The sequence below is a fragment of the Gastrolobium bilobum genome, unplaced genomic scaffold (assembly GCF_033153095.1).
Source record: "Gastrolobium bilobum isolate Gb01-03AN ecotype WA unplaced genomic scaffold, APGP_CSIRO_Gbil_v1 utg8462, whole genome shotgun sequence".
Lineage (NCBI taxonomy): Eukaryota > Viridiplantae > Streptophyta > Magnoliopsida > Fabales > Fabaceae > Gastrolobium > Gastrolobium bilobum.
This window is the reverse complement of record NW_026900025.1, coordinates 106,533-132,920: the sequence shown is the minus strand read 5'-3', so window position 1 is coordinate 132,920 and position 26,388 is coordinate 106,533. Positions and strand designations below refer to the sequence as shown.

Genomic DNA, 26,388 nt, shown 5'->3' with positions numbered 1-26,388 from the left:
TGTTCAAAACAAAACATTTGCAACCAAAAATATGAAAATGTGAAATATTTAGTTTTCTTCCTTTGTAAAGTTCATAGGGGGTTTTCTTTAAAATGGGTCTAATTAAGGTACGGTTCATAACATAGCAAGCGATGCTTACGGCATCCGCCCAAAAGTATTTTGGAAGATTGTTTTCATTTATCATTGTCCTTGCAAGCTCTTGCAAGACACGATTTTTCCTTTCAACAACTCCATTTTGTTGTGGAGTCCTAGGAGTGGAAAAATTGTGTTGAATTCCATTTTCATCACAAAAGATTTCAAAGTCTTGATTTTGAAATTCTCTCCCATGATCACTTCTAATAGAAACAATATTCAAAGATTTATCATTTTGAATAAACTTGGCTAGTTTTCTAAATGCTTGAAAAGCTTCACTTTTATGAGCAAAAAATAATGTCCATGTAAAGCGGAAAAAATCATCCACAATGACAAATGCATAGTAATTTCCACCAAAGCTCATAGTTTGTGTGGGTCCAAAAAGATCCATGTGTAAAAGTTGCAAAGGCCTAGTAGTTGAAACAATATCTTTGGACTTGAAAGAAGCCTTTACTTGCTTTTCCATTACACATGCATCACATAATTTGTCATTTTGAAATTTAAGCTTTGGAAGACCAATTACTAAGTCTTTAGAGATCAACTTATTTAAGTGACTCATGCCAATGTGTGCAATTCTTTTGTGCCATAACCATGAATCATTTTCCTTACTAACCAAGCAACTATCGTCATTTGAAGGCATACCATCTAAATCAACCATATAGATATTATCCACTCTATAGTCTTTAAACTTAAACTTGCCCATCATTTAAATTTTCAATTTTGCAACATTTAGAATCAAAAACAACTTTAAAGTTTTTGTCACATAATTGACTAATACTAAGCAAGTTATGTCTAAAACCATCAACAAGCAAAACATTTTCTATACAAGTTGATGAGGAGTTACCAACTTTTCCAATGCCAAGGATCTTTCCTTTGGTATTATCTCCATAAGATACATGTCCATCATCCTTCCTTGTAATTGAAAGAAATTTGATAATGTCTCCCGTCATATGTCTTGAGCAACCACTGTCCAATACCCATTTAGATGAAGCACTCTTTAAGCACACCTACAAAACAAATTTAACATTTAATCTTTGGTACCCAAATTTGTTTGGGTCCTTGTGTGTTAGTCATGGGTCTAGTTCCCTTAGGGACCCACACTTTCTTTTGACCACTAATTCCATTCTTCATAATCTTACATGTTGATGCACTATGTCCTTTTCCACCACAATGATAGCATTTAATGAAAGGACTACTAGTTATGTAAGATGGTGATATTAAGAAGTTCTTATAGGATTTTTCTTGTATGTTAGTGTCGAATCCTAAGTCGGATTTGTTAAACATACATCTTTGTTTTCCAAGTAATACATTTAAGTTATCGCTACCACATGTAAACTTGCTTAGCACATTGTTTAAATCATCAATTTAACTTTTTAGCTTTTCACATGAAGTACATGATGATGATGATGCATGATCATTCGATGATAAACATTTAATGCAATTTGTACTAGCATCAATCAACTTAAGTGTTTCATTTTCATCCTTTAACTCTTTTACTTCTTTGTTTAGGCATGCAATTTGTTTTTCCAAGGAGACAATGGTCTTTCTCATTTCTCTAAGAGATTTAACATGCTCTAAAGATTCACTATGTAATTCATCAAATAAATTTTGCAATTCATCATATGAAGGAGATATAGAAGAGCAAGTGGAGTTTGCCTCGGATTCCGACTCATTGCCATTTTCAATTGTCATAAAACACATATGTTGCATTCCTTTGCTTATATCATTTGAGGCTTTAGAATCTTGCAAGAAACATACATTTGCTTCTTCATTGCTTGAATCATCGGATGATCTTAAATCTTCATCCCAAGCTGCATAAGCCTTATTTTTATAATTTTTTCTATCCTTGAATTGATTCTTGTCACTCTTTTCTTTCTTTTGAAGCTTAGGGCAATTGGCTTTAAAGTGTCCGGTTTTTCCACATTCATAACGTGTATGAGGAGGTTGAGAAGCTCCTTCATCATTGAATTTTCTCTTTGGAGGTCTTCTTTGAAAGTTCTTCTTCTTGAAGAATTTTCCATACCTTTTAACAAAGAAACTCATTTCATCTTCATCTAATTCATCATCGGATAGCTTTTTTTTTTCCTTTTCCTCCTCCACTTGAGATTTGGAGCTAGTGGCTTGCATAGCTAATCCTTTGCTTTTCTTTTTGGCTTCCTCCTTCAAAGTTAGTCTTGCCAATTCTAACTCATGCTCTTGAAGCTTCCCAAAGAGTGTAGCAATGGACATACTCTTTAAATCTTTTGATTCACAAATAGCCGTCACCTTAGGTTGCCAATCCCTATTCAAGCTTCTCAAAACTTTAGTTACCATTTGCAAATTGTTGTATGAAGCTCCTAATGCATCCAAATGAGTAACAATATGAGTTAATCTCTTTTGCATGTTTTGAATAGTTTCACCATCATTCATTTCAAATAATTCAAATTCTCTAGTCAATCCAAGAATTTTAGAGACTTTAACTTCACTAGTTCCTTCATGTGTTACTTCAAGCACATCCCACATATCTTTTGCGATTTTGCAAGAAGCTACACGAAAATATTCATCTCTCCCTAAAGCATTGGTAATCAAATTTCTAGCCTAGCATTCCAATTTGCGTCTTTAATTTCTTTCTCCAAAAATTTCTTTACAGTCTTTGGAACATCGTTGTTGCTTTCATCCTTTTTAGTGGGAACTTTATATCCCTCATCAACAATGTTCCAAATTCTTAAATGAATTGACTCAAGAAAGATTTGCATTCTACTTTTCCAATAAGCATAACCGGTGCCATTAAAGAAAGGAGGTCTTGTGGTTGAAGTTCCCTCAAGAGGCATATCATTGTTCAAAGAGGCCATCTTTACTCTTGAAGCGGTTAAACTCTTTATACAAGAGTCCAAGCTCTGATACCACTTGTTGGACAAGTGGCCTCAAACTCAAGAAGGAGGGGGGGGGTGAATTGAGTTTTAAAAATATTTTTACAGAATGCCTCACTTCCTTTCTTGAAAGCGATTTTCTTGACTTAATATAATTTGGCACAAGCAAAGCTTAGAGAATAGAAATTAATACAAGTAACTAGTATGTAATGTGGAGATATAAATAAGTTCAAGTAATCAAATAATGCTAATGTAAAGAGATAAGAAGTTAGAGAGATTGCAAACACTATATATCCTGGTTCGGTCACCACCACCGTGACCTACGTCCAGATTGAAACCGCCCGTTCAATTTTCCACTAATTATCAAGCTTCAAGGGTGCTTGACGAACCACTACAACCTTCAAGAATATAGATTCTTGAAACCTTTACACTACCACTCACTTACTTAGGTTATGAGCAACCTCTTTCACTAGGGTCTCACTACCCTCAACACAAATGAACAGAATGAGAGTATTTAGTAAAGGATTTGTACTCTTGAAGTACAGATTATACAAGTTGAAGCCTATAGGTATTGATCAATGACACAAGAATAAAGCTCAAAGATGATTTATGATCAAGATGGTGGAAAGTAAGCAAATGATGTGAAATAAAGCAAGAATTGTGATTTTGAAAGGTGTCCCATCAAGGGGAACAGCGATCACTATTTATAGAGAGCCCCCATGACTCTTTGCACACTCATTTTTGCAAAACTAGCTGTTTATAGCCGTTATATTGCTTACTGTCCAGTAAGTATTCGAATACTATTCGTGAGGTATTTGAATACTTCAACTGGTATTCAATACTTTGTTCTCATCACAAGTATTCGAATACAGTCAAAAGAGTATTCAAATACAGTCAAGAGAGTATTCGAATACTTTCTTGACAGAAAAATCAATTATGTAATTTTATGAGTTGTAAAGCATACCTTTTAGTCTCTAATCACTTTTAATGTATTTCCTTGACTTGTACAAAATGTTTTGAGGTTACGAAATATGTCAAGGGTCTTTTTCATAATAATTAAAGCTTTTTAAGTGATAGATGACATGGATAATGCATGCATAGAGTTAAATATCCTTTGAGCTCATTTATGCATCATTAATCAATTACCTTTACATTTAGATCTAAGCTCTCAAAAACATGATTCAATCTTGATCTTGTGTGTTGAATGGTTTGCTCTTGTTGTCTTGTTTGAATTGCTTCTTTGAACTTTTGATTGTTACAAGTTGTATTATCTTTAACGTTGCTTCTATGCTTGTTTGTTATCATCAAAACTCTTGCATAAGTGAACTCTTCATTTTAAGCGCATTGGTTTCACACTCTCAACCCCGGCATTACCTGAACCTGAAATGGTGACCCAAACGTGGGGTGAGATCTCTAAACAGAAATCTCAGTAAGACAAGGGGTCCTTAAGGATCTTCCACCCCAAGCTCACTTACATGTGCAATATAAGTTCTAAAAGCAGTAATTCAATATCAGTTCCAAAATCAGTGCAATGCAGCAGATAATCATGTCATGTGTGTTATAACTATTCTACTGATCAAAGAAGTGCATGAATACGTCTATTACTCACACAGTACACGCCCATGCTGTACCCGCTTCATCAATCTAGGGTCCACAAACCCCAAATACCAATATGTATGAACAGTACTATTACTGTTCACGCAAACCCAGAATATCCGAATATTTGTCTGGGGCATATCCGGATATCAATATCCGGATATCTGTCTGGCAATATCCGGATATCAATATCCGGATATTCAGAACCCCGTATCCGGATATCAATGTTCGGATATCAATATTCGGATATTTCGCGGCTGAACTCAGATTCTGCATTTCGCGAGATATCAATCCAAAGGTTCAACTTTTACCGATTACAGAAGCTTAAACATGCATTTTAAGGTGTGTTTAACCTTACCCAACCACAAGTTATTAACTTTAGTTAATTACATGCATCAAGGTTCCATTTTTAACCATCAAAACTCATGATCAAAGGTTGAGTATGTTTACCAAGCTTTCAAACAGAAAAAGGCAGTGATTTAGAGCTTCCAATGCCACTCCACAGAGCAGGAACCAAAGGGCCACGAAAAAGCACTTCAAGGTGGGTCCTTTCTTCACAAAGGTCACCACTTGAAGCTCCGACAACCAAGACAAGGCTCCAACAACACAACCCAAGAACTCAGGCCCATACCTTCACCCAAGACAGCACCCTCAACTCAGAAGATGACACCTTTCACCCTCACCAATGCTCACACCCAAGTGTTTACTTGTTTAGAGGTGAAGAAATCAAAGAAAGGAGGTGGCTTGGAGGTTTTCCATGCAAGGAAACCATGGAAGAGAGGGTGGAAGCAGCTCTTCAGAAAAACTCTACGTAGGAGGCACAATAATCTGACCTAGAAGTGTGTGCTATGCCCTTAAATAGTCCATTAAGCCTTAAACACAATGTATTAGCATTAATAGCTACGCTTAGCATTTTAATCCCAAACTTAGGATTCTGATCCTACTCATTTTTCTAAGATTTATCATATTTTTATTTTATTTTTCGCAGCACCTTTCTGGTACGCGCTTTTCAATAGCCAATATCAGTTCTGGCACCAGTTCTTATTATTTTAACTTGAAACTTGTTTTACAAGTCCTATATATTATTCCAATGACATATACACACTTTTCATAATTTTCCGGAATACTTTATCAGTACGCATTTATACCGAGTAGCAGAACTGGTATCTACATTTTTCATCAGAAAAGCGACTTTCAGCATTATTAATTACTTACCATAATTAACTAAGCCTTATCATAATTATTAGGGTAAATTATGGAATTATTTCCTAATTTCTCATAATTATTTAATTAACTTCCTTATTTAACGGTGCGGGTTCTTACACTGCTCTTCAAACTAGCCTTCAAATGGTCGATGTTCTCTCCGGTGCTGGCTCCTTGCTCAAAATATGAGCTTTCAGTAGCGTTGTGTTCTTCTTCTCATGCTCGAAGGATGGTATGGTCCCATCGATGATGTCAACGTCGCCGGAGAGTATGGAAATGGAGGTGGGGTGGTGGCGTTTTGCTCTGTTCTTCGCCGGAGCCGCAGGCAACACCGTCAAGTTGGGTTCCCAATTTTTTTTATTTTAAATTTATAAAAATTTCAAAATTTTTACATTTCTACCCTTTGACCGTGTCCGATACGGTCAAAATCGCGTGTCGGGATAGTCAACGTGTCCTAAAATATTGACCACATGTGGGACGCGTGTCGGAACATGTCTGTGTGCGACACGTGTCCGACAGGCATTTTTCTTAAAAAATGCCATGTCCGTGCTTCGTTGTCCTACACACACATTAAGAGTATGTGGAGCCATGTGAAGATATGAGAGAGAAAAAGAAAATATAGGTCTCACACACTTTTATGTGTGTATACGAGATAAAATTATTTCTTTATTACAAAAAAATAATTATTTCTTACAATATAAGAACATTTATCCTATAATAAATGAGTTTGATATTTTACATGTTGTAAAAATTAAAATTATTTTTTGTACACATAAACATATATGGGGGCTATGTAAAGTCACGTGAAGAAAATAGAGAAAACAAAAAAACATGAGGTCTATACAGTTGCATAAGAGAGATAGCTTACAACATTACATACATAATAGTTTTAATAAAAAGAGAAATATTACTTTCATTTTACATGAAATAGTTATATCATGTTCTCTCACTTTGAACATCGCACCCCCTCTTTTTATTTAGAGTAAACACCCTTTTTGGTCCCTAACAAAAAACACGATCCCCACTTTAGTCCCTTACAAAAATAAATTAGTCAGTTAGTCCCTAACAAATTCAAAGTGGACCCATTTTAGTCCTTTTGAGGGACTAATATGAGTCTTTTTTGAATTTGTGAGGGACCACGATTTCAACTAAATGGGTCCACTTTGAATTTGTTAGGGACTAACTGACTAATTTATTTTTGTAAGGGACTAAAGTAGGGACCATGTTTTTTGTTAGGGACCAAAAAGGGTATTTGCTCTTTTATTTATTGGTGAACTCCACTTGAATTCTCTCTATAGCATAAGAAAACTATATAACATGAGAGTAATATTTCCTAATAAATATATGTCAATGTAATATCAATTTTTTTGTGTCTTTCACAAAACAAAAGAATATATATATATATATATATATATATAGAGTTTTATAATAGTTATGTTGTAGGAAAAGTGATTGTGTAATGTTATAGAGATTCGTTTTGCGTGCCGTAGTTTTTTTTTCTTCTTCGAAAAGTGTGGACCCCACAAAATGTTGTATGTGTAGAAAACTTTGTTGTGTCATGTTAAATGATAAATGCAAACCCACAAAATGTTGTGTGTGTAGAAAACTTTATTGTGTCATGTTAAATGATAAATGCAAACCCACAAAATGTTGTTTGTGTAAAAAACTTTATTGTGTCATGTTAAATGATAAATGCAAACCCTATATATATATATATAGGAAAAAATTACTCTTATGCTACTTATGATAAATTTCTTTCCTACACATCCTTCGATAACTGTGTCATCTTTATATTTTTATTTTTCAGGTGGTGGAGCCCACAAGTTTATCTCTATGACATGAGATAGCTTATCTCTTTTAACATGAGATTAATAAAACTTATATATATATATATATATATATATATATATATATATATATATATATATCCGTGTTATCTGATATATCTTATGTATATATAATATAATATATAGGGAGAGGTTATAGTTACTACCTTTTTTTCTTACTACTTGTTACTACCTAATCTTAACTGTTGATTTCTGTCAATCTAACGACTATAATTTATTAAGTCACATTTATTAATTAATTATTAATTCTAATAAATTATAACCGTTAGATTGACGGAAATCAATGATTAAGATTTGGTAGTAACAAGTAGTAAGAAAAAAAGGTACTAACTGTAACCTTTCCCTAATATCTATGCTTGACTTGGAATGCTGGTTGTGCAGTTCCTCCTCAATGTTGAGGATGATTAACAGTGGAGTGTGCAGTTTTCGCACGTGCCTCCATTTCCCGGAGAGACCACTATTCCGAGAAGCTCCGCTCTCACTCGGTTGCCGGCGGCGGTTTCTCGTCACTGCCTCCGAAACGAAGAAGAAAGAGAAGGTGGTAGTGATTTCTGGACCCACCGGTTCCGGCAAGAGCCGCCTCGCCTTGGAACTCGCGAAGCGCCTCAACGGCGAAATCGTTAGTGCGGACTCTGTTCAGGTACGCACATCAAAACAAACAGAACATGCATTTTCGTCACTCTTATTTGCAGTGGTTCTTCGTTGTTGTTGTTGTTGCTGCTTTGTGCATGAGGTGGTAGTCTGATACTCCTAGGGTTTTAGAATTTTTTTGTTTTTTGTGTTTGTTATTAATTTTCTCCTGAGGAAAGGTATTCTTGTTTTGAATCGTAGCAGGATAATATTTTGGTAAGTGTTAAATCAGTTAAGAGTTGTGAGAATGATGCTATTGATTTTTCATGAATTATATATATAATGGAACAAGTTTTGATGTTTATTGATTCAAGATGGCTTCATTGGCTTGTATTTTGCAGGTATATCGGGGTCTTGATGTTGGATCTGCAAAACCTTCCCCAAATGAAAGAAAGGTGTGTAATTTTGAGATAATGTATTATTGCATTACATTATAGCCTCTCTTAGAAACATATGCACTTTGTTCCTTGAAATTGCGACTTGGATTATCTATTATATGTTTTTTGCTTTCCTATTTTTTCACCTTTGTTTTGTTTGCTTTTTCTTGTTAGGAGGTACCGCATCATCTGGTTGACATACTGCACCCATCTGAAGGTGTGTTTTCTGTTGGACTGAGCTATATTTGTTTAGGCATAAATTCATGTTTGATTATATTCCATATTGATTTTTCTATTGTTGGTTCTTTGAAGAACTATTGTTTTCCCTTATCAAAACTAATTATTATTTGTCAGACTACTCCGTTGGACAGTTTTTTGAGGACGCAAGGCAAGCTACAAGATGTATTCTTGACAATGGCCGTGTTCCCATAGTCGTTGGGGGCACTGGGTTGTATTTAAGATGGTATGTCTTTTTCTATTACCTGTTCTGACTTTTTTAACTACTTATTCTTTCAAATGGAACTCCTTGATTGTAGCTTAGTGGTTGTATCATGTATCTGTAACAAGTTAATAAGAAAGCAAAAATAGGAAATGAAATCCACTTTTCTTGTTTCCACGACCTTCTGACAAAGTCATTCATTTCATTAGCAATATGTTAGGTACCAGAAGCAAGGAGAGAAATATTGGAAACATGAACACAGAATTTGCATTTCTCTAAACTGATTCTAGTAAGAAACCAGCAAGCAACAATACATAATGAGGGCAATTACAAGGTAAAGGAAAATTACAGAACAAGGGAAATGTGCTAAAAGGAACTGATAACTCAGTAGCATTCGAGAGGCTATTGTTCTCTCCCAAAGTCCCAATTCCAATCCTACCAAAAGCCTGCCTTGTCCACTCCTTTCCTCTCTTTTTTATCATTCAGGCGCTTCGCTTTTCCCAAACCTCCCTAACAAATTTTCCTCCATACCTACTTCTAGAGTATTCTCTACTAACTTTTTTGCTGAGTCAGCATTGAGAAGTGTTGATCTCCTATAATACTTCCTATAATACACCATTGTAGTTGGTGTCATATCACAATATTACAAGTATTTGTATACATAACAAAAGAGAGAAAACAAAAATGGGTGGGAGTAGCATGGTTGGACATTAATATAATTGGGAAATATCAGGAAAAAGTAATGCAGATTTGGTTCTGAGTGTTGCATAACTTGTGTTCTTGAAGGATGTGACTATACTTGTAGTATGTTATGGTAGTTCACAAATCTTTGTTAATGTTCAGTTATCACTAGGATAAGCAGCTAAAGGTCATATTAGTATGCTTTTGTAGAATATAAATAAACTTTTTGTCAAATGCTGCTGGGGCATCCGCTGTATTAGTGAATTATCACTGTTTTATTTCACACCATTTATGAGTTTCTTTTCTTTCAGTAGTTATAGACCAGCGTATGTGACACATTATATCTAATGAGTTCTTTTGTTTGAACTTTGAAATATAAGGTTAATATATGGAAAGCCAGATGTGCCTATAGCCTCTCCAGAGATCACATCTGAAGTAGACCTAGAGTTAGCTGACCTACAGAGAAATGAAGACTGGGATACAGCTGTGCAATTGGTGGTAAAATCTGGTGATCCAAAGGCCCAACTTTTACCGCTGAATGATTGGTACCGGTTACGGCGTAGCCTAGAGATTATTAAGGTAAGCTTGCAATTTTATAAGTTACACATATGATATGCAACTCTAAATTATAGCCTGGCTGCTAATGCTTGCCGAAAGATTGAAGAAAACTCTCTTAATGTTGACCTTTTAATATCCTTTCTTTGCTTGTTGTTCTCTCTTTCATTTGTTGCATATGGGTGCAAATATGAATACAATCAGAATTACGATACAACCTAAACGAGAATATCCAAAATTTGAACTTTTGCAATGGATGCTATTTTCTCTTTTGAATGTGCCTAATTGTAACCAACTGATTACTTCTTAGTGAATTAACTGTATGTACCTATTTTACTGTGGATGTATATGTGAAATGTATGATTTCTGTGCATTACTAAGTTGTCTGAAATATATTTATAAATTCACCATTTATTTATGTTCTTTTGGAATGGCAGTCTAGTGGATCACCTCCTTCTGCTTTTCGGGTACCATATGATTCTTTCAGGAAACAGGGTGATTGTAGTGTTGCTGATGGTTCTGAGTCATCTGATGTGAGCATAAATGCAATGGAAGAAACCAATTCGTCAGAGTTAGACTATGAATTTATGTGTTTTTTCCTTTCTAGCCAAAGACTTGACCTCTATAGATCAATTGATTATCGGTGTGAAGATATGCTATTAGGTATATTATGAACTGGAAACACATAATTTGTATACGAACCCCATGCATTTTGTAGAAATTCTTCTCTGTGTGTACGCATGTGCACATCCATTTGTTTTTCTGTTATAAAATACTTGCTATGCTCTTTGTCAATATTACGTGAGTATTTGATTGCAACAAATCTCATGGTTCTCTTTGACTGCAGGAAGGGATGGGATTTTGTCTGAGGCTCAATGGCTTCTTGATACAGGTCTTCATCCAAACTCCAATTCTGCAACACGAGCAATTGGATACAGACAAGTATTCCCTAATATTCTCTATATCTACATTTCACTGTTACTGTCTACAAATTTCAAATAATGAAATAGGTTTGGTTGAAAGATCTGCGTATTGTGCACCATAGTTAGAAGTTCATTAGGCTTTATGAAATATGATAAGCTGAACTTTGTCCCATTTTTTAATGTTCCAACTTCCATGTATAACTTGCAAGTTTTAGATGAAATTTGAGTCTATTTTTATTTCTTGTATTGATATTAGCAATATAATATTGTTGATGGCCTAATTTAATAATTGTATATGCTATATGAAAGAGGGCGAACTTGGAGTATTCGTACAATTGCTCTTTTATGACTGAAAGGTCATAAGTTTGAATTCGGGAGACAACCTCTTTGTAAATATGCAAGGGTAAGACTGTGTATAAGGATTGTCCTGACACCTACCCTCGCTAGTCGGGGTTTAATGGGGAGTGATTTTTATTTTTTTTAAATTCTATTAGCCATATATGTTGTTGGAATGATTTTTCTTATATTTTATTTATGTAACTAATTTCAGGCCATGGAGTACTTACTAAGATGCAGACAACAAGGGGGCCAGAGTTCAGTTGGGGAATTTTACAAATTCTTGTCTGAATTTCAGAGAGCATCACGGTAATACATTTTATTTATCATAGGACAAAAGTAACAGAGCATTTTTCTTTAGCTATTCACTTGAAATCTCCTGTCTGTTCTTTCGATTGGACCAACAAGTGAAAGAGTGCAAGAGTAAGCACTCTTCAATGTTCAATACCCACCTCTTTAGGAAGTTTTGCAACATATGTAATTTGGATAAAATTCTCCAGCTCATTGATTGGCTTTTTTGGTTAACGTTCTATAACACTTAATTATTGGTGTTGTAATCATTCTTTTATTGGATGGCATCAATGATTACTTTAGATTGCCTTCAGTATTTGCAGTCTTGCTTGCCTCCAAGCTTGTAATTGATTTTTTCCTCATAGGATAAGAAATTCTTTTTAGAAAGAAAAGAGGGAAAGTACAACTATAATAAGTTATTCTCCAAAACAGAAAAGGCGAGATGTAATTATGTGAGCCTGAGGCATGTTTTCTCTTGTCAATGAAGAGTAACGTTTCCATTTATAGTAGACTGATAGGGTGCTAAATTGATGAAAAGACAGTTATGATTCATGAACTTTAAAATAACACTATCCCAGTATTCTGATAACAATTTTTGGGCAAGTTGGTTGGTTGTTTAGATGTTTACTTGCTTGTCCTGTTTTAAAAACTTTAGTATTCTGATAATTAGGATTCCTCATGTGTTATTATTTTAAAACTTTCCTCGCTCAACCTTAATCTATCTTAGGTCAAGTATGGTAGCTTGTGCTTCACCATTCTGTTTGGGGAACATATTTCTAGTTATTGGGCTTCTATCTTGACATAGTTAAGTTAAATTTTTAGCATAATTTTTACCTAGAAAATACATGCTGGTATGCTAAACCTTTTTTTAAGGGAAAAAGCTATAGCACCTGAAGTGCTATCCTACCTATGCATCACGATGTTATCGCTGCTGTTGTTTGGTATTTTGTTTCTGGTGGACTTTATATTTGTTTGGTCTTAGTTGCTTGTCATGTTTTGTTGGTATCGAACAGTTGTGTAGCTGATTGGGTTATTTAGCAATGCTCTTACTTGATACTTTTCTGCAGGAATTTTGCGAAAAGACAATTGACATGGTTTCGCAACGAACGTATATACCACTGGCTTGATGCTTCTAAACCTCTGGTATAACAATTGAATCAGTAGCTACTGGCTGTTACTACATGGGCATGCATAACCATTCTCCTGGAATTTCTTATTTATACTACTATATAGCCAACAAGTCTCATGGTCTCTTACTCAATTTTAGAAATAAAAAAAATAAGAAAGGTATAAAATTATATCCTAACTACTCTACTGGCTTTTATACTGCTAAGAATGTTTTAAAACTACTTAAATAAAAAAATAACTTTTTTTTACTCATATGGTCATACTTGTATTGTGGATGTCATTGCTAGTATCTATTATTTTATGGGATTTTAAAAATCTGTTTATTAAATTCCTTTTATTAAACCTAATTAGTGGTTTCCTTCTGTATATAGCGTTTTCTTTTTTCTCTTTTTTGTTTTTTGAGGAAAATGTTTGCTATTCTGTTTCTCCATCCTTTTTATTTTTATTTTTTATCTTATGCTGATTTTGAGATGAACAACTCATGGCAGGAAACCGTTCTCAACTTCATTCTTAATGCATACCATGATTGGAATGGAAGTCTTCTTGTGCCTGAACACCTAAGAATGTTGAAAGATATTAATGGCCGAGAAACTACTAAACTTAAGTCTTATCGCACCCAAAATAGGTACTACTTCTTTTTTAGTACAGAATATAGCTATGTATTTATGAAGACGCAATGTTGATTATATTCCTTGCGGCTAAGAGATTAACTGTTCTTTTCTTATGAAGACATTTAGTGAACAGGGAAGATTGTTCTGATATTCTGGACTGGATAAGGAAGACTCAAAGTTGAAGCAATGAAGATTTTCTTTTTGCATTCCCTTGAACTGGCCTCAAATTTGTAATTACAAAGGAGCATGCATAACTAAGTTTTCGGGTTTTCGAGAAAGTTTTTTGTTGCACTTGCTTGATTACATCCTTTTGTCAGCTATGATATATTTTATCTTATTGATAGAATACTGTAATAGCACCTGAACTTGTTAGCTAATTTGTTTCCTCCCTTTCACTTGCAATCCCCGAATCTTGCTGTTTTTATCAAGTTCAATGAATTGCTAAGAATTATTGGACTCAATTCATGTTAGGAAGTAGAATTTTTTAATTTTCCTTTCTTGCATTACCTTCCCTTCATATTTGTTTATTGGGATTCAGCTATATTTAAAAATTCTTGCTTCTCGCTTTTCGGGGTAGCATATATGGCTTATGCAACGGATGAAAAAGCAGAGGTAATGCAACATATTTTTGGTTTTAACTTCCTTTTTTACTTCCTCAATGTTTTTAGTTGTTGCGGCCTTTGTTACTCTAAGGGGACGTTTGGTACAAGGTTTTTCTTCAGATTTTCGAAAAATTGAATTTTTTTAAATTTTGAATAGAGGTAGGATCCTTTAACACTGGTGTTAAATTTCAAGTTTGACACCTTATCTGAGAGCCGTTAGATCCAAAAAGATCAATGGTGTCACATGCTTACAAATCTTAGTCGTTGATCTTTTTGGATCTAACAGCTCTCAGATGAGGTGTCAAATTTTAAATTTGACACTGGTGTCAAAAGATCCTACCTCTTTTGAATATTAACATAAACTGAATGTAAAAATCATATTTTTGAAAATCAAGATTCTCGGATAAAAAAAAAAATTTCTTTTACCAAACGTCGCCTAAGGTTTTCGAAATGAGATCTACAACACTTTCCTTAGCCAACTTCAAAATGAAAAAATAAGCTAAAAAAAGTAGAATATAGAATTTTGCAATTTCTATAGTTATGTTATATTTCTCTTTTATTCTTCAACTGAAGAGCATGGTTAATTCAAGTCTTTGAATAGTTGTTAATTCAACTTTCAACCCCAATTCTTGTAAAAAACACTTCAGTGCTAAAAATACACAGGATCGAGCCATGGCACTTAACAATTAATGATCTGTATCGAGGCAACCTTCGAGTCCTAAGGTGCTGCTTCACCCCAGTATTTTAATAGCATTATCAACTCATTAAAACAACTTTGCGTTTCCAAAGCAACTGACGAATTGCATGTATTTTTTTTTTAATAAAACAAAAGTTCAAGAAATTAGAGGTGCACATTCCCTTGTGGGTCTTGTCATACTTTTTGCCATGTGGGTGTACTTTCACTTAAAAAATGTGTTCAATTTCTATTTGTATAAAATCACATTTCATCGGAATGAATCTCACTCATCATTCAATGCCACTTTAGTGCGGTTAAGCCACTTTAGTGCGGTTGATCACCCTCCAGAGCAAAGCAGCATCCACATACAGAGCACAGAAAAAACAAGCACTGGAATTCAGAGTGAGAGTGAGACTGAGAGCAATGTACTAATTTTGGGCTGTTATATTTATCAACCATCTAGGCTTATCACACTTATTATCTCTTTGATTATTGTTAAATCATATTTAGATCAATGACTCTCAGTTGTTTTTTCTCTCTTCAAACTCATCCGTTGATTTAAGTGTAATCTAACTATAATTAAAGAGTTGTAAGAATAATAAACCTAAATTGGTTATAACCTTATTATTTTTACCTTGCTAAAAATTTAAACTTACGCATATAAAATAAGGTTATAATGACACTACTTTTTTTATCCAACTTCATAGCATCTCAATCAAATCATTTTCGTACGTTATACAATCGTTAACACTTTCATATGTGACGCATAACAAGATAATAACATCCAAGGAAATCAATCAAACATTTTAACAACTATAGCATTCCATATATTTAATCCTGAAACCTCCACATAAGTAAAATTAATTCCTAATTATAATTTTGAAGCCAAGGCATTAACTGTGCGCCATCCAGGAAATGTAAAAAATAATAAGCAAAAAAAGTAAAAAATGGCACTTCACCCTCTGATTCCTCTATGATGTTTTATTTACGACACTTCAAAAAATATGAAGTGTTGTGTCCGAAACTTTGACATATTCCGACATTTATAATATTTGAAATTTTATTACATATCATGAAAAATTTTATCAACGTTTTACCAAATTAATATAATAAAAATTAAAAATAAATATAGAATAAATTTCATTGGAAGAGATTTTCAATTTAAAAATATAATAATAAATATTTACATCTTATGTTTCTTTGCCAAATTGATGAATATTATAAGTTTAGTTTTATTTTTTTGTTAAATTATTAAATATTAAATATAATACATATTATATAAATTAAAAGTATTATTTAATTTCAAAGTATGTCCTAACGTGTTAAAATCTAATATTTTTTAAAATTAACGTATTAGAATATCATGTCATGTGATATCAATATCAATATCAATATCCGTAGCATAGTGTTCTCTGCCTGTGAATGTAGTGAAACTGCGCTAAATAAATATAGGGTTTTATTAATGTTACGTTACATGATTTAAGTGTTATTTTCAACACAAACAATAAAAAGAAGAGAGAAAGTGAAATGATGAAAAATAAAGAAAAGCATGTGGACCCCACCTCTTTAATATGTGTGTAGGAAAGTAAAGTTGTGTTATGTTACATGATCAACATAAAATCCATAAATATAACCTATTTTCATTCTTTCTGTACATTAAAAAAAGGGTTCCCTTTTTGTCATTTGACATGACAAGAGCACTTTCCTACACACACCAATCAAGTGTGGGTCCCACGCTTAAAAAAAAAAAGTCAGACCAAAGTCAGGATACGACGCCGTATCCTTGTTGCAGGAATGAACAGTGCCATTCCTGCAACATGATTCTTATATTTTCCTTAAAAAAAATACCAAAAAGAGTAAAAAAAAACATATTCAAACGCCATAACATCATCACTAGTAGTTCAACAGGAACCATTCAAACCCTACAAACATTTCAATCCTTGTAATCTTAACTTAAAATAATTCAATATTTTATGTAAAAATATTTATCATTTTAAATTACATAAAATTATATTATATTTAATAAAATTATATTATCTTGTCGTGTTTTTACATTTTCTTCTTCATTTTTTTTTTAATTTTATAAATTAGAAAAAATGACAAACATCCCAAATGACATAATTTTATTAAAAATGACACAAAATTATACTTAATATTTTAATATCAATTTTTTTTAAATTATGTTATATTTTTTCATCTATTTATTTATTTATTTTTTTAAGTTATTTCCTATGGACCCGTAGAAGCTGGCTCACTCTGTAACACCACTCACCTCGGAAACTATCAACCCCTTCTTCCGTCTCTTCAATTTTCTCTCTTGTTTTCTCGGAAAGTTCGAAGAGAAAAGAAAATGATGAAGCCCTCCACGCTGAGGTCCCTTCACTCAGCCCTATCTCGTGGCTCCTCTATCCTCGGCGGCCGCCGCGGCTACGGCACTGGGTCAGTCCCAGACCGGAAGGTCGCCGTCCTCGGCGCCGCTGGCGGGATTGGCCAGCCCCTCTCTCTGCTGATGAAGCTCAATCCCCTCGTTTCAAGCCTCTCTCTCTACGATATAGGCGGCACCCCCGGCGTCGCCGCCGATGTCAGCCACATCAACACCCGATCTCAGGTACCCTGAATCTACCCTTTTGCAAGGGTTTTACAAAAATGCAAGCTTTAATGTACTTTGTGACGTTTAACGTTTCTGGGGGGTTGCATTGGAATTTTAGGTTGTTGGATACCAAGGTGAAGAAGAGCTTGGAAAGGCTTTGGAGGGTTCAGATGTTGTTATCATCCCCGCCGGTGTGCCTAGAAAGCCTGGAATGACACGTGATGATCTTTTCAATATCAATGCCGGCATTGTCAAATCGCTATGCATTGCTATCTCCAAGTACTGCCCCAATGTTAGTTTTTTTTTTTTTTTTTTTTTCTGTGGTTGTGAATCAATGTTGCATGATACTGTTCAGTTTTGCCTTGAATTTGATTGTGTAGAATATACAATAGCTTGGTGTGTGGAGGAAACTAGAATTACATTATGATCGTTTATATGGGGATGGGCTTATTTTGTATTTCTTATTTTATTTTCTAAATTTCAAATGGCTTTGCTTGTTCATTTCAATGGGTATGATTCTTTTCTTTTTTTAATAATGTAACAGTGTCATCTGTGTTATTGAAGATTTTGAGTCGTGTTAATTGTAATTTGGGGTTTTTGTATAATGCAGTTTGATACATACTTTCCTAATTGATCAACAGTAAATAATCAAATTAATCCATGAATGATACAGTGTTGGTCATATTAGTCCTTGAATGATGAAAATTATACCATGGTCTTTAAATGCGCATTTAGTCGGCCAAATTAATCTGAGTGTATATTCCACCGGTCAGATTAGTCCTCTTGAGCTTCCTGATATAGGGACTAATTTGACTAAAGAAATGCACATTCAGGGACCTTAGGTGTAATTTCCATCATTCATAGACTACTATGACTGACACTATATCTTTCAGGGACTAATTTGATTATTTACTTTATTGTTAAACAATGTTTGACTACTAAACTAGTGTTACATTTGTCACCTGCTAAAAATTTTCCTTAGTTGGTCCTTTTTTAGTCCTTTTCCCCTTCATTTCTCCCACTTCTTCTTGTCCTTTTCTTTTTTACTTTTATTTATTTATATATACATATATTTTTATTTCATTTTATTTTATTTTATTATTTTATTTGTGTATTTTTATTTATTTATTTTTTATTTTTTTTGTTACTTTTTTTCAACCGTTTTGTATCTTTCATGTGGGTTCATCTACCACCGACTCCAATTAATTTGGAATAAAGGTGTTGTTGTTGTTGTTGTTGATGTTGATGTTGATGTTGATGTTGCAATGCAATAACTGTGATATACCACTGAGATTGTGTGGTTGGTTATGTTATTCATATCAAAATATTATGGGGATTCGAATTGAATTAATACTTGTTTTTAGATTTGATGGCCAATAGTAACAATGGAAATATGGAATGGTTGGCACATTCAACCCTTTTTCCCCATTCATTTGGTTAAAAAGTGTACATGGTAATATGATACTGAGTTGCTTTTTAGAAGTATAGGAATAGAGATTATTAAGTTGGAAATCGGTAATCAATGTGGGAGCATGATAAATCAAAATGTGGAAATGTGTACCAGCTCTATTCTATGTTTTGTTTGATGGGCTTTTATAATCTCATTCTGATATTGAGGTTTTTCTATATGGAATCAGGCCCTTATTAACATGATAAGCAACCCTGTAAATTCCACCGTTCCCATTGCTGCTGAGGTTTTCAAGAAGGCAGGGACATATGATGAAAAGAGGCTGTTTGGTGTTACGACCCTCGATGTTGTTAGGGCAAAGACTTTCTATGCTGGGAAGGGCAAAGTCCCAGTTGCTGGTATGTGAAGTGTAGGAAACTTACAATTACTGTAACGTATTGCCTGGTGTGTTACTGACACTGTTGCTTATTTTGTGACATAAAGATGGAACAAATGGGAAGAGGGTTAGGGTCAGATTCGAGTGGTGAGTTGTTTTGTGAAGAATCACTGACTGACTGATTTCAAGAAGAAAATTAGAAGAGTGATCTTTATTTATTTATTTAGGGTAGGGGGTGGGGGGAGGGTGGTTATGCTGAGGTTTTTTAATGCTGGATGACAATACTTTATTTAATAGTGGTACACAATATTTGATTTGGGTTTGTGCATGTTTGTGTGCAGAAGTCAATGTTCCTGTTGTAGGTGGCCATGCAGGCATTACTATTCTGCCACTATTTTCTCAGGTACCTTTGTCCCCACTGACATCTAGTTTGATTTCCTAGCTTAATATGTACTTGCTAATTTTTTAACTATTCTGTGTTTCTGTAGGCAACTCCTAAAGCCAACTTGAGCGATGATGAAATTAGTGCTCTTACAAAGAGAACTCAAGAAGGAGGAACAGAAGTTGTTGAAGCTAAGGCTGGAAAGGGTTCTGCAACTTTATCAATGGCGTAAGTCTGGGTTTAATTGTTCAATATGTGAAATTCATTTGTTTATTGCATATAAATGTAGACAGTATAGCTTATCTCAACAAGTATACAAATAAACTAAGATAAAATTAGATGATTGATTGAAATTATTAATGCTAATGTGACAATTACGCATTGGTGATGAGTCTTGGACAGAATTGTTGTGAATCATAGGCATGCATGATTAGAGTATTTGATGGACAAACAATGCTTGTTGTACCCTCAAGGACTTATTCTGGTGGTAAGACATATTTTAGGGTCCAAAACTGATTGTCTTATGTTTCTTACAGTTATGCTGGAGCCATTTTCGCTGATGCTTGCCTCAAGGGCCTTAATGGTGTCCCAGATGTAGTGGAGTGCTCATTTGTTCAGTCCAATATTACCGAACTTCCTTTCTTTGCTTCCAAGGTCATTGAACTTCCACACACTGTTTAATTAATTAATTTATTTAATTATATGGCTCCCATCCCTGGAGCGGCAATAAGGTTGCAGTGAGTCTTGGAGACAGTCTTTTTATAAAAATACAAGGGTAAAGCTACGTAGAATCGAGTGAATCGTCCCTTACCCCTACCATTACAAAGTTAGAGAGCCTTGTGCATTGGAATTTGTCTTAAACGTATGACTCGCATGCTTACGTAGTACACGTTCGATAGGCCATGCGCACCGGCCTTTTTTTTACCCCTTGTTTATGGAGATGGTGCTTTTGTTGGTCTGGTCTATTCTTGCTATTGATAAACATGCTGAAATGTTTGCAGGTGAGGCTGGGGAAGAATGGTGTGGAGGAAGTTCTGGGCTTGGGTCCTCTTTCAGATTATGAGAAACAAGGCCTTGAAAGCCTTAAGCCTGAACTCAAAGCATCTATTGAAAAGGGAGTCAAATTTGCCAATCAGTAGTTAAACTTGTCATATAAATGTCTGGCGGGTTGTTTAATAATCCACAAAAAATAAATCTTATTTTGCTATTTCAGAATCATTGTTTAGAGTAGGTATAGATCATGATATAATAATGAAATGTAAAAGCAGTTTATTACTGAAGGTGTTGATACTAGAAATTAATTTAAATTGGCCATTCATTATGGTCCTTGTTACTGCGGGGTTTATAGCCCTTTTTTTCTTCTCTCAAATTCTTTACTTGTTCTAATCCTTTTTTTTTTTTTAATAACCATTGATTTGTCTATTAATGATTAAAAACCCGTCACATAATCTCGTTGTGTGAAATGATAGGAGATAATCTATTTCCATAAAATGGTAAACAAACAACTAATTCTCACATAACTACTAACTACTAACAAACAATCACAAGACACTCTGCAAGTTGGTTTCAAGGCACGCAGTTTAAATTAATCGAAGATCTTTGTACTCACGTCCTGTAAAGTGAAAATCATTGAATGGAGTGCAGAACTATAAAATTTTAGGTTTAGGATAACACAGTAGAATTTTGAAAAAGGTTAGATTTAACCTTTATAACGGTATTACCTAAAGAATTAGAATTTTTTTGTTTTGGTGCCCCCATTCCATAATATAGATACGCCTAAGAGTGAACGTTTTGAATACATTCATAATTGGTTATTTGATCATATAATTAAATGACATTAGTTTGGTCTTTTTATGGACAAATTTAATGTTGTTTCAATGACTGATTTGAAGACAATAGTTGAATTCTCCAAAAGAAAAAGAAAAAAGATAAAGACAATAGCTGACATTGATGTATAGTAGTTAATTGCGCCGCAATTGCGCTGAGAGCCGTGCGGTATGGGAGTTGTGGGGCGGAATGCAATAGCGACCATTGCGATTGCATTTGCGGCCAAATCGTAGCCATATTGTTGTCATAAGGCAAAATATTAATTTTGTCCTAAATTTAAAGGTTTAACAGAAAATTTTTAAGGATTTTTTAGTCTATCTGCGTCTTTCTCTGTCACTTCTTCTATCTCAACCTTTAAAAAATATTTTTGTTGTCATTATTTTTTGTCAGATATCCTGCTATTTTCGCAACCACAACCCGCTATAGCATTTTTCGGAGTTGGCCGTGACTTGTCGCAATCCGCATTTGATTTTGCATTGATGAATTATTTTGATGTATTTATAAAGAGGGGTCTTTTGACTCTTCTAGTATAAGACTACAAAGTCTTGCTTTCCATTTTAACCGATGATTTCCGTTAATTTGAAACGGAAATCAACGACTGAGATAGATAGAGAGTAAGACTTTTTTTACTTTTACACCGGAGTCAAAAAAATCCCTCCTTATTTATAAATATAATATCAACTAACGACACATATTTTGAAGACTAAAATGGACATTTGTTAAAAATACTAGAAGCTTTATTCTTTCTGAGATAAAGAGAAATAATCTTATCGAGATTATTTCATTTAAGAAAAAAAAAAACCAAAGTAACTAATCAATAATCATCTCACTCTAAGATAAAGAGCAATATAAAGATTAGTCACTTCAGTCAAATTTCCCTCTAGCATAGTAACACTAGTGATGTTGAGGATCTGGCCCTGCAGGTTGTATTCTCTCCAGTGTTCCACCCAGCATTGACCTCTCACGGAGATACTCTCTATTTGGTACATTGCTGACCAAGTCACGTAAAAGTACTTCACTGTTAATCTTTTTATTCATCATGGTTGAGAACTTAGGGAAAATTCTTGCCTCTGAACTCACAACAAGTAATGGAAGAATAATTAGGAAGAAAAAAAACACTCTTGACATCATTGAAGTAGCCATGGTCTTACAAGAACTCAAATGGCAAGAAAACAAGTAGCTCAAATGCTAAGTATATATATCTATATATCACTGTGAGTGTAGTAACTCAGAAGATAACAAGGGCAACCTATTTATACACATTCATGAGTTTAATTTGAAGAATTCTATTGGAAGGTCGTGTAAGCATGTTAATATAATATCAAAGCAACATAAAATATCTTATATCTCTTTTGGGTTCATTGTGCATCTCTATCAAGATCATTTTGTTTCTATAAGTCACGAATGTACATTTTTCTTTTTTTTATTTGTTTTGGCTAAAACAAATGTACAATGTTTTGGCCATATTGGATTAAGATAATTTAATTGGTTCTTCCTCTCATTAAACATAAATGAAAGTCTAAGCCGACCAAGCCCATTCATATTAGATTGTCCTTTTTCACACTAAACCTTAAATTATGGACTAGATTAATTAGATTGAGTCAACAAAGCATTAGTAAAGGCAAAATTCCCTCTAGTCCACCCCAAATCCTTTGCATCATTGTGTAGGTCATGAAAGCGTTTATGCTCCACGAACAATCACATGGCCACACTTTTATCCAATAAGGAAGATCACATGGCCGCGACAGAAATGGCTCTCACCTACAAGATGTTTATTTGGCTTAAATGTCGTCTTTCCCTTATTGGAATACAAATGTCGTTCGGCATATTTCATAGGATTTGTTTAAGACATAATTCATCTTGGATCAGTTTTGGAAGAAAAATCATTCGATCCAATCTCTTCAGTTTGATGATGTAATTATTCATTTGGTTTGGATTTTTTTTTTTTAAATCCGATTCAATTTTTTTCGGTTTGAATTTGATTGGTTTTCGGTTTTTGAAAAAAGTCTAAAATTTGTTTCATGATTATTGTGTAAATAACATATCTTTTGTATATATTGATTTTGTAATTTTTTTTTTTGAAATACAGAAGTATCATTAAACGATAATATAATTTTGTTGGGACAATGAGGTATGAAACTCTACACAGATAATTTTGCAGATGGGATGAGACTAGGATTTTCTTGAGTTTAGTTGATGGGTTAACGAGTCTTGAGTTTAGAATTTTTTGGACAATGATTGGGGAAATGCCTAAACAGGTAGAGGAGAATTAATATATTGGATCGGTTTTCATTAACCAAACTGAAATCCAATCCAATCCAATTAAAATTTGCGATTTTTTTTTGTTTTTGAATTTTTGATTTATTCGATTATTGATTTTTCAGTTCGGTCACCGCGATTGATTCGGTCAACGAACATCTCTAATAAAAAGCATGGCCCATAAAAAAAAAAAATATTCCCTTTGTTTTTGTTCATGGCATTCATCCCTCGTGTTTTCTAATTAGTGGACAATGGGATGCGGTCCAATGATTAAAAAAACTTAAAATTTGACCTCTTAAGATGTCACACGTAAGCTTTCAACGAAGACAACGGATTTCATAGAATAATTTATTGAAATTCCTTTATTTGAATCTTTCCACTTCTATGTGAGACTTGACATGTTCTTTGATTCAGTTCTTCTGATCCTTATCACCGCACTCAACTTCTTGTCTTATATGTTCTTTTTGTTTTTGGGTTTCTTTTGTGGTGTCCAATTATTTTACGACAACACCGTTTCGGGATTTTTTTATTTTTTTTAATAACCAAAAACCAGATCTAAAGCTGTATTTTCTATAAAGGATTACGAAAATGAGATAAGGTTGCTGAAAAAGAGAGAGATGAGAATATTTGTATTCCATAAATAAATATTGGAATTTAAGTATAACTTATGAAGAATTAAGTTTCATATTTGTTGCTTACCAAAAAAAAACAAGTTTCATATTTGTTAGAAATGGCTAAATAAAGATTACATAAATGGAAGAATTAATAAATTTAATACCTTAAAATTTTGGATTAAAATTTGTCATTACCTAACAATAAATATTAATGGCTATGCATATGTATTTAACTAAAGTATTGTAAAATCTAACATATAATTGAGTGATGAAAAAGATAGTTATTGGTCATATTGCAAATATTGCAGAGCGATGCACGTAATTGATTTAGATGGAATTAGTCTCTCCTACATGAGCAATAAGCAATATATTTAGGTCATTGATTGAGTGATATTGACAAGAATTACCTAACAATAAATATTAGTGGCGATGCATATGTATTTAACTAAAGTATTGTAAAATCTAACATATAATTGAGTGATGAAAAAGATAGTTATTGGTCATATTGCAAATATTGCAGAGCGATGTACGTAAGGGTGTGTTTGGTATAAGGTATTTTTGAAGATGACTGGTAAAGCTATATTGGTAAACGTGAATTGCCATGTTTGGTATAAGTTAACAACATGCCTTTTTCGGGTACCTTCGTTTACCGGTAATCAAATTTACAAAGAAAACTAAAATTTCAAATTACCAAAATATATGTGGTAACTGAGGAATCCAACACCAGGTAAAGTTGAAAAGCATATTGGGAGACAAAAATACACCAGCTCACATCAAAACTTAGGTTTGGTGTTTTGAAAAGTTAAAGGTTAATTTCGTAAGTTCATCATATATTACCAGTAATATTTTACTATTAACCAAACACATACTCAGTAAAATTATTCAATATTTCCAGTAATATTTACGTCTACCAAACAATTTTTTTATACCATTCCCAGTAAACTCAATTCCTCATTATATTACTGAAAATCATGATTCCTGGACACTAAAAAATTTCTCTTGTACCAAACACACCCTAATTGATTTAGATGGAATTAGTCTCTTCTACATGAGCAATAAGAAATATATTTAGGTCATTGATTGAGTGATGTTGACAAGAATTAAGATCACAGAGATGTGTTTTATTATGAGTTTGCAAAAAAATCGAAAGAACTAAACTCCTTTAAGAACCAAGCCGAACCTCATCAAAAGATGTAGGAGCAAAAGAAAACGTAAGAGATCATTGCAGCTTGGAATACAATAAATCATCATAGTTTTTTTTTGTCAGGAATATACCTCTTCTAGCACGGACATTGAGATCCCTTTTGCCCGGTGTTGTGATTCCTTGCAAATGCGACTCCTTGTAGGAAACAACCACAGTGGAATCTCCTCGTAACACAGTGAAATCTCCTTGTTGAAGATGTCTAAGAGATGATAGTATTTTCTAGACTATTCTCATGAAAGGGGAAAGGGAAGAGTGTGTGGGTACTCTAAGCTTTCAATTTTCTGATATGATTGTAATTGTCTTTGACAAGTCATGACTAAAGTAAGATTATTTATATGGGTACCAAGAAAATCCTAACCCTAAGTTTCTCAGGCTCTTCTCATACACTCAAACCTAAATGAGCTTTTGGTAAAAGTGAAACCCCCAACAATCTCCCACTTTCTCTTGAGTACAAACTTGAGCCCAAAATCCAAGACCAAGTAATTCACTAGTCATCGTAAACTAAAATTACATCACCCTTTATCTCAAGCTAACCTAAGGATCTACAATCTATTATTAATCAAGGCTTTTAAAAATAAAAAATAATTATCCAATTCGACACTACTCCACTAAAAGCTTATAGTGGAACTCCAAGATTAATAATACTAATGATATGAATATATATATTCCTCCTTCGTAAAATATCCATAACCAATTGATAAGTTTTCTGTCAACCAATCAATTTTTTATTTTCTTAACTTTAATAGTTTCTCTAAAGAATTATATGCATTAGTAAATGTTTTTAATATCCAAATATCAAAACATATCAAGAGGATATTTCATATTGTTTATCTCACAAATACCGATAATTAA

General features: G+C 33.7%; 3 protein-coding genes across 5 annotated transcripts; 2 read left to right on the top strand and 1 right to left on the bottom strand.

The window, feature by feature from the left end:
• Window positions 1–821: 821 nt before the first annotated feature.
• LOC133294903 (uncharacterized) lies at window positions 822–2,634 on the bottom strand. The gene is made up of 3 exons (XM_061493667.1): window positions 2,064–2,634; window positions 1,630–1,943; window positions 822–1,139 (listed from the first exon to the last, which is right to left on the bottom strand). Exons 1-3 carry the CDS (start codon window positions 2,632–2,634, stop codon window positions 822–824), a joined length of 1,203 nt encoding a protein of 400 aa, XP_061349651.1.
• A 5,392-nt stretch (window positions 2,635–8,026) lies between these two features.
• LOC133294906 (tRNA dimethylallyltransferase 9) lies at window positions 8,027–14,009 on the top strand. 2 transcript variants are annotated; one of them, XM_061493671.1, is made up of 11 exons: window positions 8,027–8,267; window positions 8,599–8,652; window positions 8,809–8,851; window positions 8,989–9,097; window positions 10,135–10,333; window positions 10,747–10,972; window positions 11,157–11,251; window positions 11,783–11,877; window positions 12,927–13,002; window positions 13,476–13,612; window positions 13,717–14,009. In XM_061493671.1, exons 1-11 carry the CDS (start codon window positions 8,028–8,030, stop codon window positions 13,778–13,780), a joined length of 1,338 nt encoding a protein of 445 aa, XP_061349655.1. In that variant the 5' UTR covers window position 8,027; the 3' UTR covers window positions 13,781–14,009. The 2 variants fall into 2 exon arrangements, with proteins under 2 accessions (XP_061349655.1, XP_061349654.1); XM_061493670.1 differs by having other exon boundaries at window positions 11,157–11,268; window positions 11,776–11,877.
• Window positions 14,010–17,126: 3,117 nt separating this feature from the next.
• LOC133294900 (malate dehydrogenase, mitochondrial-like) lies at window positions 17,127–20,964 on the top strand. Of its 2 annotated transcripts, none has more exons than XM_061493664.1 (7): window positions 17,127–17,484; window positions 17,585–17,758; window positions 19,104–19,272; window positions 19,595–19,653; window positions 19,739–19,860; window positions 20,169–20,286; window positions 20,634–20,964. In XM_061493664.1, the coding sequence occupies exons 1-7, from the start codon at window positions 17,227–17,229 to the stop codon at window positions 20,769–20,771; spliced, it is 1,038 nt and encodes a 345-aa protein (XP_061349648.1). In that variant the 5' UTR covers window positions 17,127–17,226; the 3' UTR covers window positions 20,772–20,964. The 2 variants fall into 2 exon arrangements, with proteins under 2 accessions (XP_061349648.1, XP_061349646.1); XM_061493662.1 differs by having other exon boundaries at window positions 19,592–19,653.
• The last annotated feature ends 5,424 nt before the right edge of the window (window positions 20,965–26,388 follow it).